Consider the following 15,648-nt stretch of genomic DNA (forward strand, 5'->3'; position numbering starts at 1 on the left):
TCCACTTACTGACTACTTAGTTACATTAAACTGCGTCCCAGAACTTGGATTGAGATAACATCGAAGTCACGTTACCCAGAACAAAGTTCCTCAGGGTAATTAATGGCGCTAGTCCATATTAGGAAAACCCACCCAAGGGGCTTTTGATATTGACAATCCCCGCACTAGCCGCATTAGGCAATTTAAGCGGGCCCCTGGGTCCGGCCGATGCCCAAAACAGGCCGGTTGTTAGTGTCAAGCCAACGTCAACTCAAGATATCACCATTTCGTCACGCTTTTGCAAACTCGATTTTCTCTCCCAAACACAGTTCATCCGTGTTAAAAACACATCTACGCGAATTTGCATGATCTGGGCTATCGATTAATGCCCTTATTGGGACGGTTGCTTATGATCGCTAGGGTGCTGCAGCCCCAGAGTTATGTCAAGGCTCGTGGGGATGATGCGGTCAACGCGCCCAAAGAAACTCACCTCCAAACAGCCTATTCCTATATTCCGAGAGGATCAGATTGATGTCATCGAGGATGAGGTCCAAACTACTCTACAATCTATCGAAACCGGAGTGGAGAAGGCTGAGGAGACTGTCCGTCCTTTTTCCCTCCCAAGTTTTTGACGTTGCCTGTTCTCTACATCACGTGACACTGAGATATGAAAATTCCTACAAAACGTCGCGAGAGAATCTGTTGTGCAGAATGCGCTGACCGCCCAATGTTTCTGTTGTAGGAAATCCATCTCCAAGAGGCAATAAATGCTGCTGCTCGTGGCAATGTTGCGCAGGCTCATATCCCTACCCCCGAAACCGTCAAGAGCTCCCTTCAATATGACTCCATATACAAACCTACCTTTTCGCAACCTGCCACGTACATCCGCTTTTCGTCCACCGTGGAGGATTGCAGCGGCTGTAGTTATAATTTAGTGGATGAGGACGATGTCGCTCTTAAGATTTTGAACCAGAAGAAAGATGCGTCCACACAATGTACCGAAGATCAATTCGAAGTGGTCATGGCCTTCTTCGAAGAGACTGCCCAGACCAAGCAACCTTTTGCGGCGGTCGATAGCCCTCCGGTGCTCCCATACTCTGAGATGGAAAATTCCTTTGACGGTCTCGTAGATGAGAGTGTAAGGCAGTTTGCCAATGATATATATGAACACTGGAAGGCCAGGAGAAACAAAACTGGAAACCGCCCGTTACAAACAGGACTTAAAGTGAGTACTCCAACCAGACATAGTGGCAAATATCCAGCACTAACTCGGCGCTTGCAGTTTGAAACCGGCCAGGATACAGACGATGGTGACCCATACGTTTGCTTTCGTAGAAGGGAGGTGCGACAAGTCCGCAAGACCCGTGGTAGAGATGCCCAGAGTGCCGAGAAGCTGCGGAGGCTCAGAAAGGAGCTAGAAGATGCCAGAGAGCTGGTCGCTATGGTGCGCCAACGCGAATTGGCAAGGAGAGAACTGCTTATCGCCGAGCGACAAGTCTTTGTCCAACGGGCTGAAGTAAAAGAGACGAAACGAAAACTGGGCATCAAAGATGACGATGATGACCTCATCAACCAGAAGGTGAGAATGAGAATTATTGTTGGCTTCCAACTTGAATCTCTCTTGCTAACTTATCGTAAAGCCAAAGAAAAAGGTGGCAGAAGTCCCCGCTGGCAACCGACCAGTTGCTCCTCAGCTCCGTATGCCTCCTCGAGCTGGAGGGCCTGGAGAGGACCTGGTATTGTTGGAAGATGTACAGGTAGATAAAGAAAATGAGGTTTTGCGCGAAATCAAACAAAACATTGCGAAGCATGCCAAGTGGAATGAAGGATATGTCGACTGGACGACAGCACCACTTACCCCAACTTCAGAACATAGTTTTGATGCTGAGTTCCGCCCAGCAATCATCACAGAGTATCTTCCGACGCCACCAGCATCGGAGTCCTCTGATAACATGCGAGACGCAGTTGCAGATAGGAACCATTCCGATGCATTAGACAAGCTTGTGAGAACTGTGCGCTATTGTACCCCTTCTGATGAGGAGTCGAGTAGAACCATGCCATCATTCCGGCGGCGAATAGGACGAGGCGGGCGAATGATAATTGACCGTCGCAATCTCCCATTCCGAAATAGGTCAGAGGTTGATCCCATAAAACTCGAGCGTTTCAAGTATGATCTGGAAGACGAGGACGCAAATCCGATATTTGAAAAGGACCAGTTCGACATTCAGATCATGCAGCATCGTGCGTATCTCTCTGCGAAGTCAAGAGATCAAGCAGCAGCGCACGCTCAGCTTCAAGCTCAGGTTCAAGCCCAAAGGCGCCTGCAGGGAGAAGCTGTGGTCACGGCTAGTCCGAACGGTTCCATGAATGGAACAACGAACATCGTGCTCAAGGGACCTTAACCTCGATTCTAGAATTTCTTTGCTGAATCCCTTCTTTATAATGTGTTGCCTTTTAGCATGGACGGCGTTTCGTGATTTGAATGGTTTCTTGAGCGTTTTCTTCTTTGTTTCTTTTTTGTCATATAGTATCTGGCAGAGGAGCAGTCTGTTTTTCTTCTCTTCTCTTTCTCTTTCTTTTATTTATTTAATTTTTCGCTTTTATCACTCTGCCACCTTGCCTTTGAGTAGGTCTCAACAGAGTTTTCTTACCTCAACACACTCTACCCCTATCATCCACACAACAACAAAGCTCTGTTTCAACCTCTATCAACCCCTGGCGAAATGATTGCTTGAACTGAAGTCCAATGCAAGCACCCCCCCTATATAAATTATGTTAAGTGTACATCGTCGCACCAGTCTCGCTGTTTCACCGTGTACTGCAAAGTTGGCAAAACCTTAATATATGGAAAATATCTTAGAAAAAGGCTCAGAATCTTCACCCTCCTGATTTAGTTGCTACCATTTTCTTTTTATCTTTCGTTTTCATACCTTGGTCTCCTGTTTTGCAGAATGCTGCTCATATCTTTCTTCGTTTCTCTCCGAGGCCCGTAGAATGTTCCATGCTCCTTTTCGTGGCAGAATATGAGTCTGAAACTTGACGATGTTGAGCAATGAAGTCTTCAAGCTCGGAAAGAACTGCGTTTAAAATTTCTTTCTCTCCTTTTCGGACTTGCAGCGCCATCTTGAGTCGTCCTGCGGATATTGGGCTTGTAGATCCCTGATAGTTGGCGCATGAAGCTAAGAGCTCCTTGTCTTGGGCGACGGTAGTAGGGTATTCCCCAAGGATTAGTCGCACCACTTCATCAAGCAAAGTGGCCTCCGCAATCCCTAAGGCAGGTTTCGGAACCTTGCTCTTCTGTTTCAGTTGATTGAACTGCTCAAGGGGCATCACTAAGATATTGAGAACGACCAAAAGCTCAGTTGGTAGAGTTTCCGCTAACGGGGTAGACCTGTCGTGTCGCGGGATGCCATAGCCGTCGTCCAACACCTCCAAGTCATCCAAGAATTCCAGCTGCAAGTGAGTCAGCACGATAGCTAAACAAGTTGGGTATGGAAGACACGGACTCGGGGCTCATCTGGGCCTGGGGTAGAAGATTTTAACCCCGCGACCCTGCATATTGTTTGAATCGGAACCTCGGCTTCATCGTATTGAGCGTAACTGTCAGTAACATACCCATATCGTCTCAGAAGTTCGGCGCGAGGTAATTCTCCGTAATCGTTGAATATTTCTTCCCCTTTTCGGATGGATTTTATGGATTTCATAGAAAGATAGCCATCTTCTTGAAATAGACGTGCCTGACGGATAGTTAGCATATGTATTGGATGCGCGATGCTTCAAAAATGTGAATTACTCACGTTATTTCTATCTGCATCCGCATTCAAGAGGTCTGCCAAGGGAATCATTCCTTTGGGTAGCTGCCGCTCCTCGTCATCTGTCACATAACCATCCTCCCCCTCCACTTCTTCAGCTTCGTCATTTTCGACGTCAAAGGCATAAGACATGATCAAAGAACCCATCCGATGAGCAAGAGACAGGAGTGCGGCTTTCCCATCGGGTGAGTTGTAAGACAGCAGGCCACCAGTGAGTGGAAACAGCTCAGAGTTTTTGGAGACGAGAGGAAGAAGATCTCTAAGGAAAACTTCTTCTGCGGTAGATTTCCCGATCCTACCCAAAACGGCACTTCCCTTCAGTTCCAGAAGCTCTGCATCTGTCCAGAACATCAAGGTATCGAAATCTGTGGGTAGGACTTTGAAATATGGCGCCCATGGAGAAGCCGCACCTTGAAGATACTCATATATCATCACAAGAATGAGACAAAGCCACTGACCCAAGTCACGCTCATTTATCTCCATAAGATCTTTCAGTTTCGAGTTCTGGAAACTAAGCACAAGGCCCTGTGGTATGGCAAAAAGCTCCTCCTCTTCATTGATATCGTCATAGGCCACTATGAACCCAAAACATTAGAAAACCCTAGTAAACGATGGAGGGATAAGCAAGTCAACTGATATGGCACAGACATACCAATGCCTCTTCCAGCACCTTCCGATCTAAGATCTGCAATCTTAATCTTTGGGTTCACTCTCACTCCCGGGGACTGCTTCAGCCAGTCCATAAACTCCTCAGAAACCTGCGAGAAAGACTGGACGTCCTCACAATGGTTAAGGTTCGACATTACAATGAAATTCCAGGGGTTAAAAACAGCAGACGGAAAAGACTGTGGTTACTTATACTAAATAAGACGCCCAGACCGGCGAACAGAAGCATTGTAAACAGAATGAACAGAATGAACAACAGGAACAACACGTACTGTGCCACAACGCCAATGTTCGAAAGAATCTCCACTACTTCCAAAAAGCGTAGTTAGCCCGTGTTTCGGATAAACTACCACAGATTATTCCGCTTGATTTCCGAGGGGTGGGCCACGTGATATCAAGCTCAACCAACCGTCCGTCATTGAACCTTGGGAAAACATAAGCTCACAACTCTTCACATTAATCGAATCGCAATCACATGGTAACGGTAACAGTAACGGTAATGGTTGGCATGCTTGTTGATGATATCTGATCTTAGATGAACTTCAGTCTGCCAATATGATTGCCATAGGCTTAGAGGGCTCGGCAAATAAGTTGGGAGTTGGCCTCATTCTCCATCCCGATGACGGCGGCTCCCCGCAGGTTCTCTCAAACGTTCGCCACACCTATGTTTCCCCGCCGGGTGAAGGGTTTCTGCCAAAGGATACGGCGAAACACCATCGTGCATGGGTCGTTAATCTCGTGAAATGCGCCTTAAAGGAAGCTGGGGTTACAGTTAGTGATGTGGACTGTATTTGTTACACGAAGGGTCCAGGAATGGGTGCACCTTTGCAGAGTGTGGCTGTCGCAGCGAGGATGCTGAGCCTATTATGGGGGAAAGAGTTGGTTGGGGTTAATCACTGTGTTGGACGTATGTTTTCTGCTGTTTATGTGTCTATGTGCTTCTTATGCACTGCAATTTCTTGGCCTTTTGACAACTCAACCCCTCGTACTTCAAAACTTGACTTGAAAAACACCACCAATCGTTCTTATTATACCCATCCCTTAGATACTGTAACCTGACTAACAAGATTACAGATATTGAAATGGGGCGCTATATCACTGGGGCACCCAATCCTATCGTCCTCTACGTATCAGGCGGAAATACCCAAGTTATTGCATATAGTTCACAACGATATCGAATATTCGGCGAAACCCTTGACATTGCGGTTGGGAATTGCCTTGATCGTTTTGCTCGTACTCTCCATATCTCTAATGATCCAGCTCCTGGCTACAATATTGAACAGTTGGCAAAGAAAGGGAGAAAATTGGTCGATCTTCCATATGCAGTTAAAGGGATGGATTGCTCTTTCTCCGGGATATTAGCGTCCGTAGATGCATTAGCAGCATCCTTGGGACTTGGTGGGGAGGACCAGGCTAATAGGGATGCGGCTGAGAAAGCAATCAAAGCCATGGATGACGTCACAAATGACGACCTGCCTACTCGTGCAGACCTCTGCTTTTCGCTTCAGGAAACTGTGTTTGCTATGCTTGTTGAAATTACGGAACGCGCCATGGCGCATGTTGGGTCGAAAGAGGTGCTGATCGTGGGAGGCGTGGGCTGTAATGAACGCTTGCAGGAAATGATGGGAATCATGGCCCGAGATCGTGGAGGAAGCGTATATGCGACAGATGAGCGATTCTGCATTGACAACGGCATTATGATTGCACAGGCTGGTTTGTTGGCGTATAAAACCGGATTTCGAACGAAGCTGGAGGAGGCAACCTGCACGCAAAGGTTCAGAACCGACGATGTTTTTGTGAAATGGCGTGATGACTAACGTATCAACTGGCGGCTGCATTAGACATGGAGCATTTGCAATTAGGTGTTGGGAGTTTGTGATGCTTTTTGGATTTCAATACATGTACATACATACACCTCTGGAAATTATGAAATAAGAAATGACCCTTTATGAAGCAGGAACATGGTAAAGGTATTTTATCATTGCTGAGATTAAGCAAACATGTGAGTATCGAATATCAAATAACCTAACAGCATTGGTCGGTTCTGATAACGAAAAAAATCCGTAGTTGTTCCATAGAAATGGTGGTTCTAGAAACGCGAGTCCGAGCTAGGGCGCTCCAAAATCCCGAAAAATTCTCGACCTTGAATAAAAATGAAAGGAAGAATGCATTGTCATCTCGTTTGCATGGATTCCTTACATAGCAGAGCCACTGATTCTAGTCTCGGAGAAAGGGATAATCAAACTCAATCGACAAGGGACGGCGAATGTCCTTTAAACAACCCAGATTAAATTTGGCTGCAGCCAAAATATCCTCACTTTCGAGACTGATTGCTAGATCATTTTGTTCGTCCCGATAGGTGGTTTCGTTGAATGAAGATATATATGAAATCCCTTGAATTATTCTGTTTGGTTATCGAAGCAAGGGGAACAATAACCAACCCCCGGTTTTCTCCACTGGGAACGGTTCAAGCCCCATTCAAAGCCAGGTTCGCAAGTTCAATCGCCTCTATAGCCTGGCATGGTGGAACATGCCACATCTGACAATTGAGACCTCCATCGCTGCTGTATTCCAATTCATCCATCTCATCGCTCATATGTTTATGTTTCAGGAGCTGGAAGAGCATGCGGCATGCGGCCTTCGCCCTTAGGGTCAAGCTTGCGTTATGCTGCCTTCGCCTTATCGAAACACTAAACGCATTGACCAGGAAGTCAGAATCGGTCGCGAACACTAATATTTTCTCGGGTTGTGCTCTTCACTATTTCAATCGCTTTGGAGAGGGCCTCTATGTCTGCGCGAGCCTTGGTCTGCACTACAGTCAGGTGGACAAGTCGCGGAATCATTATATCGTGAATGGGAGCCGAGGCTGCCCGGGCGCTGAGTCGACCATCGTTGTCGCATGCACCGTGAATGTAGGTGACAAGAGTAGATTTGCAAGCTTTGGAGTTTCCGATGTGGCTGGGACGTTGCCCTGTAATTGGAAGTATTCCATTTGTTCGTCGTACGCAACCAGCTGCGGGAATATCGGGCCGTAGAGGGGCTATGGGCGGAAAACGCGGTGGATCTCTTCTTCACCGTGGCCGTCGTAAAATTCCATGCTCTCTAATATCTATGTATATATTGCCCGAAGTATCAGTATTAAGCATGGAGCTGGTAATAAGAAGCGGCTCTAGGATGCCCCTCTCTGTAGAGATCCAGCGATGTCAAGATAAGCGCGGAAGCTTTGCGCTAACTAGCCCAAACCGGGAATGGTCGGCAAAGCCTAATTCTCCACATCTCAAGCACCGAACAGCGGGAGAAAAAAAATTCTGGATAAGTTGATATATATCATTTCTACACCACACCTTCGCAGCCCGGGCAACCAGCCTTGTTTATTCAGTCTGACGTTTTTTGAGGAGTCGAAGCTCTGTCCAGATTAGGACGTGTGAAGACTGTCTCCAAAAACCAACACGCCAGCACCCTATCACAATCTATTAGGTTTGAAAAGAGCCAGACAAGGAGGAAGGGAGTAAACCCTTAGATTCCATTTATCGGGGTCATAATTCTTGTCGGGTAAACTGTTACTATGCCGGCCTCTACGCACTCACAAGATGAATCCATGCCAGATGCGGGCCTACAGTCTCAAGGAGAGCAGGAGCCGGAGTATGAAGACCCTGAAGGGTATGACGCAGATGAGTTCGAGGTGGATGGACGGAGAATAACCATTGTGAGTACTGTTTTTCATGTTACCGTCTCTTCTCCATATCGTTGGGTTCCTATTACGCGAGTTCTCCTGGGTTTTAGAGCCCTTGATATTTTCCTTCATGAGGTTTCCTTCCTGGTCTTAGGTCATCGTCATTTCGCGGCTATTGGATCCGTTCTCTCCACTGTTATCCTCTGTGTTCTATCCCATCTACGACAGACACTCTTTTCTTTTTGTAAAGGGTATTGCTTACACCCTCTATAGCTACCTGGAGCTACTGAAACAGCTGTATCATTTCAATTTGACAGGGAAGATCACACCCTTGGAAACGCATTGAGATATGTGATTATGAAGAAGTGAGTATTTCTATTTTTAACCACATATGTCATTAGGAAGATGTTGGGGCCCTACGTCGAATTCCATCCTCTCAATGAACATGCAACCTAAAGCTGTAGACTGCGTATGACATGTGGTTTGCCAGTTCCTTGACTGGAAGTTCATTGTCCACAACTTCTTTGAGTCAAGCTATCATTGTCCACCGCGATAATACACTATTCGTGCATTTCCACATTTGTGAACTGTTACAGTCCCAAATTTCTAACCTATTCAACCACCATCCGCAGTCCAGAAGTTGAATTCTGCGGCTACACAATGCCACATCCATCAGAAGCTAAAATGAATCTACGTATTCAAACGTATGGTACGTGCAAACCCATTCCATCGCATCCTCCCTCTTTTTCATCCCATGGTTCTAAGCCATTAAACCGATACACCATAAACACGCCAGATCTTCCCTGATACAGTCCTAACATGCAAAAATAGATACAACAACTGCCATTGCTGTTCTAGAAAAGGGATTCGACGACTTGATGGAGCTGTGTGACGTAGTGACAGAGACTTTCACGGAGGCCAAAAATGCCTTTGATGGTAGCAAGGGCCAATAATAGGCAATTGGTGATTATTGATTCTTTTAGGTCTTTTCCCTTTGTTGTTTTGTATATAGAAAAAAAAGAGAGGGAAAGGGAACACACACTTTCTGATTTTCATTATCTTTTCGGCCACCAACACAGGGTATAAGGTGTACTGAGTTTTTTTGGTCTGTTCTGGGACTCATTTGTTCTTTCTAGTTAAATTGGTCTGGAACAAATAGATGGCATATCCATATGTTACACTCAGCGTCTCAATTCGTACGTAACTGTCGATAGGCTTCCAGGATTACAAGACGGGCCGGATATCATGCAGGCATCGTGGAACCAAACATATCAATGTTGCCCGGGACGAGGATATAACCACACACCACGGTCCCACATTTTATCAAGAAAAGGAACAAGTTTCTTTTGCTAAGCTCAGGAACAAATGTACAGATATCTATTGAATTCTCCATGAAGATGGGAAACAACACTGGAAACGAAAGAGGAAAATACACCCGTTAATTCCGGCCCTAAATTTCGATACAAAAAAGGTCTTGTTAGTGAAGGGTACCGATTCATAGGAACGGTATGTCTCTCAAAACGACTCACCTCCAGGAACCTAGACATGAAGTTCTTTGGCAGTTTTGCAGTGGGATCTTCTTCAACGCGGAAATATTTCATGACGTGTGAGAGTTGCTTCCAGTAGTTCAACATTTCCTATAAATACATTCCTCGCCCAGCAGCGGAACTTGAGTATTAGTGATGTGTAATACAATATACAAGAGAGTGACTGCGGCCTAGAATGCTAGTCTAGCCGATTTCCGGGGTGTCATAATCAGAATCCACACCCGTGTCCCTTGAGAACATTCCATTTAAATACGACAACAACAAAAACACCTCCAAACGTACTTGATATTCGCTGTGGCTCTGGAACAATAATACATCGACGACGGGTAATTGGTTCACGTATCGGTGACGTTCGAACTCCTGGCGTATCTTTGTACGGATGGCGGAGACGGGGAGGCTGAGAGAGTACATGCCTTGGATTTCAGGCGACTAGAAACGAAACAGGATCACATTAGCAATTCGTGCGCCATATCACACAGTCCAAGCTGTTTCAAATTGTAGTTGTTGTAGGAATTGCATCGGATATCTCTGATGGGTGGAGGTATATTCGGTTCAATGTGCCGGAAAACCACCACTCTCCGCCAAAGGGAATCTTGCACTAACCGCCCGCAGCCATTCCCGGTAAGATTTCAAAACCCTTCGTCTTGCATCTTGCCAATTGACAGCTATTTCCCTCTTCGTTAGCGGGATTATACAACAGAATAAGGGACCTTGCGGGGCGATATTGCCTGCCCGAGGATAGCGCGGGGTAGGTATAAACATACAGGATCGCGTCCGCTGCGCTAGATAGGTGGGATTGAGCACCATGGTAGGCGATATATACTAATGTGAGCCGGAGGAGGATCGCGGGTGCGATGGATGTGGTGAATTTATCACAGCATCCAGCATAGCTGTGGAGTTAGTACGATGGTTCTGCAACATTATAAGGATAGAGTCTCACCGCCTTTCCGAAAAGAATATTGCCGCTAGTTTTTTACCTCCCCATCAAAACTTGAGCATTGGATATAGAAGAACATTTAAATCTATGGGTATCATAATTTAACTCGAATTCAAGGATACGGATATATATTATGGATTCATAAAATATACAGTATTTGTGTCTCATAGATAACCCTTTTCTGATATCCCCGCCATAACCCATCTCCGCCCCCAGCCAATTCACAATTCTCCGCACTCCTCTCCTCCCTTCCTCTTATATAGTTACCCACCACATAACCCATACTCTTTACAATGGCACCAAACAGAGGCTCCTCATCCAAATCCTCAAATAAATCTTCTTCGGCCTCCAAATCCAAATCCAATTCAAAAACCCTCTCCTCAAGTTCTCGCGTGTCTAAACCCAAATCCAAATCCTCTGCCAACCGTCCCTTACCCAAGGAGGTGAAAGTCAAACCCCGCACGGCGCCGGAGAATCTGAAAAAGAAAAAGAAGAGGATATATACTGAGAAGGAGCTGGATCTGCCGCAATTGAATATGATTACCCCCGTGGGCGTGACGAAGCCGAAAGGTGTGAAGAAGGGGAAGGTTTTTGTGGATGATCAGGTATGCTTTATATGTGGATGTGGATGTGTGGTTGTGGATGAGAATTCGAAATGAGCTAATGCGTGTATAGGAGAGCATGATGACTATTCTCGCCATAGTGAATGCGGAGAAAGAGGGTCAGATTGAGTCGAAGATGATGAAAGCCAGACAGCTGGAGGAGATTCGCGAGGCGAGGAGGAAGGAGGCGGAAGCGAGACAGGCGGCGAAGAAAGAGAAGTTGGCACGTTATCCTCCTTTAATCTTTATTCTATGTTCTCTTTCTTTTCTTTTCTTTTTCTTTTTTGTTTGTTTGTTGGCTATCATTCCTGTCCCAGTGTAAAAGTTCTGACAATCTCCAATAGGAAACTGTGAAAGACTCGCTTCGTAAGAAGAAGCGGCATAACACTGATGGGAGCAGAGAGGATGGGAAGGATGGGAAGAAATCATCTTCGTCATTGGGAGATGCTAAGGGGTCGGGATCGTCCATAACGGGGGCAAAATCGAGCCGGAAACGTGTGGCTTTTGCATAGTTTATGGTATCGCTTATCGATTCGGATCTGAGGCAAGACAGGCTCTTTTCCGTGCATGGGTGTTGTGGAGTGAATAGGGAGAATGATTTACTGAAGGGCTTATACTAATCATGCATGATACCTTTTTCCTTTTTCTTAACAGGGCGATTACGGGGCACCTTGGAGTGGGATTTTAAAGTGCACGATATTCTATTTGATATGTGCTGCACATACATACATGTCTATTCCTTTTTCGTTCACCTGTTGGGCATGGATATTATGGGTTTTTTGCCTACCGGAGTTAAGTGGTATAAATAAAATGAAAAACTGCACGATTTTCTCCATTAGCATTTCCACTATACACTACATATATATCTCATATAGTAGGGGTAATTATTTCTAAAATTCAATGTTTCTTTGACTATGGGAACCTATATATACATACCGCGGAATTAAAAGGACATACGGCCCTGCGAAGCCAATCTATCTAGATACAATATATTTACAAACCATCCATTTATATGCATCGAACCAAACCGTAAACCATGAATGCTCGCAAGAAATAACCATAGCATGGATAATGAAGCCTGCCCAACAAAACCAGCCCCCAGCACAAAAAGAACAAGAATCCCAATTTTTGGACTTACCCTATACAATCCCGAAACGGAGCCAATACATAACATAATTAATTTCTAACCTCAATCGCCGAACTCTTCCCAGAACTCGAATACTGATGATTAATCGGCATCACCAATTTCCGTCGCATAGGCACGAAATTCGGCGTATATCCGATGTGTGAGGCTACCTCTTCCTGACCCTCCCTGTCATCCCTTTCTACCTTGAAAGGTGCATCAAGATCGACCTCCGTGGCCATTTTGGTTAAGAATGTTGTTACCTAAAAAAAAGGGATTCTTTGTTAGAGTTGGGTTATTTGTGGATGTTACCAGTTCCTTGGAGCATGATCACAAAAAAAAAAGGAGGTTCAATTGGGAATAGATATATTCATGGATCCATACAGGCTTCGTAAACCACCTCGTCCCGCCAAACTCGAACCAGGAGAGATGTCCGCCCCAGGATGTCGTGCACATTACGCCGTATGGCGTTTGTTTGATTTCGTTGTATGGTAAGGCTTCTTTGACGGAGATCTATTTCTGGGTGAGTATGGACATGTTACACATACACGAATGTATTTAACTTACAGGGTCATCTTCAGCATGGATCACGAAAAAAGGGACTCTTATGGCGAAGATAGAGTCGATGGAGGAGGCATCGCGATAGTAGGCAGATTCTGTTGGATAGCCCCAGACGGGTCCCTGGAGTTCTCTGTTGGAAATATTAGTATTAGTTCTTCTGGCTTGCTGACTCGCTCTCTATATCCGATATTACAGAAATTGAAAGACATAAAAGGGGGAAGGGGGATTTGGGATATCCACAGACCTATCGAACTCATGAAGATACCTAATCTTTCGGATCCGCTCGACATCAACGCGTGGATGCTTGGAGATTATATCCACATGTCTATCATTCAAGTCGGCGCCGTTAGTCTCTTCTTCCTCTTGTCTTTCTATGGCGTGTGCCATTTTGGAGTCACCATCCATTAGGTACGATATCAAGAAAGATGAAAAGCTCACTGCTCAAAAAGCTTCTTCATATTACTTCCCATAGTCTTCGAATACAGTTCCAATCCAAGCCAAGAGCGCTGGAGCGCCAACGCGCTGACTTCCAGATTCCACGGGTTGGAGCAGATGACGCCAGCTGAGAGGGGACAGGATGCACCCTCTTCACCGAGATACTACAGAGGAGAAATAAAATTGTCAGAATAAATCTCATTCCAACACTCATTCTCCCATACTAACCTCCATTCCCCCCAACCGGGAAACATTTTCCAAGAAAGAAAAAACCTTACATTTGTCAAGATATTCGCCCCCAACGAAAACCCAATCCCAAACAACCTCCGCTTTGGAAACGCTTCCCTCACCCAATTCACAATCTGCCTAACATCCCACGTCGCGCGGGCATTATATAGCATCGGGCTCGTCACTCGCGACTTGGCACAGCCGCGGAAATTCAACACGCAGGCTGCCCATCCGGCCTCCAGCAGCGGAGCAATCACATGCCGCAGGTAGTTCTCATGGGAACCCCCTGAGAGCCCGTGCAGGACAACGAGCATGGGTTTCGTGTCTGTGATAGACGGATAGGCGGCGAATTCTTCCGGTGTGAAGAAAGACGTGCGGGGTGGGAGAAGGTGGGGCGGCGGCATACTATCCTTTGGCGTCTTGTTAATTATCGCCTGTGTACCGGAGCTTGTATCCTCCTTCAGTGGGGTTTCGTAGGGCGGAATGACGAAGTCGACATCGAAGCTGCCACTATAAGCCGGGTCGTTGGCCTGGAAGGTCCAGCGCTTGTAGTAAACGGGAACATCATCATTTTTTATGGCTGTGTATGTGGTTTGGAGGTGGCCGTTGAACAGAAGAGGGTTTAGTTGGCATTTCTGGGGCGTGGAGGATTTACACAAGTCTGGAAGGGAGATGTATTGTTCCTCTTCAGCTTGTTCTTTTAGTGATGCTACAGAGGTGGGCGGAGAGATCGAGGATTTGCGAGCTAAGTGGAGGGCTTTAGGGGCATGGTGGAAGAAGACCTTTCCGCTCGGGAGGATGGCGGAGAGATAGCCCATTTGGCAGCGGGGGGATATATATGTTGGGCGGAGGTAACTCTGGAGTCGGCTTTTCCCCAGATTTTCCCACTGCAATACAAATCTAAACGCGGACTGCCCTACGCAGGTGATTCGGGGAGAGATACTATTGATTTAAAATGCATTAATACAGTATCAGAAAAAATGGCAGGGGGGGGGGAAACTCAAACTAATAAATAGCTTTGTGGTATAAAAAGCCAAAAGACAATCCGGAGACGGGAATTGTAGACTCCGGAATTGCATCACGTGATACCGCTATGATCGTAGTTATCATGGGACGAAGACAAAATACTTTGTCTGTCCTTTTATTTTCGGGTCATTTGGCGCTGCTAGTGCCGACTTCCTGTCTCAGAGAACGATTGCTTTTCGTATTTGCGGCATGGCGGACATGATAATCGCTGCCTCGGACGCAGCTAGCTGCCGGCTGGAAAGCTTGATATGACCATGATTCGCCTGTGGAGCAGCAAAGAGTCACCCGGCATATGCAACTATGCGCAGTGACAGAATTGCCAAGCGTGGTATCATTTGCCAGATTTCCCGTGCTAAATAGTAAGATAGATCTGGGAGGAGATTTCATTTGTGCCCGCCCTGGTCATCGGGAATATTCTAGGATGTGGTGTTTTGGAGTGGTGACGGAAAAATGAACCTTGGCTTGGAGCTTTGGGCTTGAGTTTTGTGTTTTCGTTTCGTATTTGGGGGTTGGCGGTGCGAGGAGAGGAGAATTTAGGTGATGGTGAAATAGTAGATCCATAGTTATTATACTGTATTTGGTAGCGAATACGGATCGAGTTGTGTTCGCACGACATAAAGTTCTGCACATGGAATGAATATAAATGGGAGTATGATGGAGAATAGAACAAAAAGGGGGTGTCTTTTGTTTGCCCACGCGCTTAATGGGAGGATAGGATGTATATCTATGCGCGGCGAAAATGATACATTGAACGATCACATTGAAAGAGCTGTCTGAAAGCACACCAGAAGAAATGGGCCACTGCAAGAAAGGAGAGGGGAAGGAAGAAAAAAATAAAAAATAACAGTGAATGGAAAAGGGGAATAAATCGAAAAAAGGAGGGGATATGAAATGGTTTGGAAATTCGACATGGAAAATTCATGGTCCAATTCGTCTCATATCCCCCGCTTGTCATCCGCTGTTGTTCTCGTGCATCATAATCATCATCACCATCATTAAAAAATTGCATTTCGATTATCCAATTGTCACCCTTGACCCAAATACAAAGGAAAGAGACGA

General features: G+C 45.9%; 8 protein-coding genes across 8 annotated transcripts; 4 read left to right on the forward strand and 4 right to left on the reverse strand.

The window, feature by feature from the left end:
- Positions 1 to 419: 419 nt before the first annotated feature.
- On the forward strand, positions 420 to 2,381 carry PADG_06274 (uncharacterized protein; the record flags this gene model as incomplete). Its single annotated transcript, XM_010763371.1, has 4 exons — positions 420 to 581; positions 722 to 1,204; positions 1,262 to 1,558; positions 1,620 to 2,381. 4 exons carry the CDS (start codon positions 420 to 422, stop codon positions 2,379 to 2,381), a joined length of 1,704 nt encoding a protein of 567 aa, XP_010761673.1.
- A 556-nt stretch (positions 2,382 to 2,937) lies between these two features.
- Positions 2,938 to 4,594, reverse strand: PADG_06275 (ribosomal lysine N-methyltransferase; the record flags this gene model as incomplete). Its single annotated transcript, XM_010763530.1, has 4 exons — positions 2,938 to 3,432; positions 3,486 to 3,716; positions 3,777 to 4,366; positions 4,444 to 4,594. The coding sequence occupies 4 exons, from the start codon at positions 4,592 to 4,594 to the stop codon at positions 2,938 to 2,940; spliced, it is 1,467 nt and encodes a 488-aa protein (XP_010761832.1).
- Positions 4,595 to 5,012: 418 nt separating this feature from the next.
- On the forward strand, positions 5,013 to 6,274 carry PADG_06276 (tRNA N6-adenosine threonylcarbamoyltransferase; the record flags this gene model as incomplete). The annotated part of the gene is made up of 2 exons (XM_010763531.1): positions 5,013 to 5,364; positions 5,532 to 6,274. The coding sequence occupies 2 exons, from the start codon at positions 5,013 to 5,015 to the stop codon at positions 6,272 to 6,274; spliced, it is 1,095 nt and encodes a 364-aa protein (XP_010761833.1).
- A 650-nt stretch (positions 6,275 to 6,924) lies between these two features.
- On the reverse strand, positions 6,925 to 7,358 carry PADG_12073 (uncharacterized protein; the record flags this gene model as incomplete). The annotated part of the gene is made up of 2 exons (XM_010763637.1): positions 6,925 to 7,187; positions 7,274 to 7,358. The coding sequence occupies 2 exons, from the start codon at positions 7,356 to 7,358 to the stop codon at positions 6,925 to 6,927; spliced, it is 348 nt and encodes a 115-aa protein (XP_010761939.1).
- A 664-nt stretch (positions 7,359 to 8,022) lies between these two features.
- PADG_12074 (DNA-directed RNA polymerase core subunit RPC19) lies at positions 8,023 to 9,083 on the forward strand (the record flags this gene model as incomplete). The annotated part of the gene is made up of 4 exons (XM_010763638.1): positions 8,023 to 8,337; positions 8,404 to 8,495; positions 8,727 to 8,839; positions 8,962 to 9,083. The coding sequence occupies 4 exons, from the start codon at positions 8,023 to 8,025 to the stop codon at positions 9,081 to 9,083; spliced, it is 642 nt and encodes a 213-aa protein (XP_010761940.1).
- A 777-nt stretch (positions 9,084 to 9,860) lies between these two features.
- PADG_06279 (uncharacterized protein) lies at positions 9,861 to 10,484 on the reverse strand (the record flags this gene model as incomplete). The annotated part of the gene is made up of 2 exons (XM_010763372.1): positions 9,861 to 10,106; positions 10,281 to 10,484. The coding sequence occupies 2 exons, from the start codon at positions 10,482 to 10,484 to the stop codon at positions 9,861 to 9,863; spliced, it is 450 nt and encodes a 149-aa protein (XP_010761674.1).
- A 423-nt stretch (positions 10,485 to 10,907) lies between these two features.
- PADG_06280 (60S ribosomal subunit assembly/export protein LOC1) lies at positions 10,908 to 11,728 on the forward strand (the record flags this gene model as incomplete). The annotated part of the gene is made up of 3 exons (XM_010763373.1): positions 10,908 to 11,219; positions 11,290 to 11,443; positions 11,574 to 11,728. 3 exons carry the CDS (start codon positions 10,908 to 10,910, stop codon positions 11,726 to 11,728), a joined length of 621 nt encoding a protein of 206 aa, XP_010761675.1.
- A 664-nt stretch (positions 11,729 to 12,392) lies between these two features.
- PADG_06281 (uncharacterized protein) lies at positions 12,393 to 14,381 on the reverse strand (the record flags this gene model as incomplete). Its single annotated transcript, XM_010763374.1, has 6 exons — positions 12,393 to 12,602; positions 12,724 to 12,852; positions 12,907 to 13,030; positions 13,145 to 13,225; positions 13,339 to 13,499; positions 13,614 to 14,381. The coding sequence occupies 6 exons, from the start codon at positions 14,379 to 14,381 to the stop codon at positions 12,393 to 12,395; spliced, it is 1,473 nt and encodes a 490-aa protein (XP_010761676.1).
- Between the last annotated feature and the right edge of the window lie 1,267 nt (positions 14,382 to 15,648).

The sequence above is a fragment of the Paracoccidioides brasiliensis genome, assembly GCF_000150735.1.
Source record: "Paracoccidioides brasiliensis Pb18 unplaced genomic scaffold supercont2.8, whole genome shotgun sequence".
NCBI classification, from domain to species: domain Eukaryota; kingdom Fungi; phylum Ascomycota; class Eurotiomycetes; order Onygenales; family Ajellomycetaceae; genus Paracoccidioides; species Paracoccidioides brasiliensis.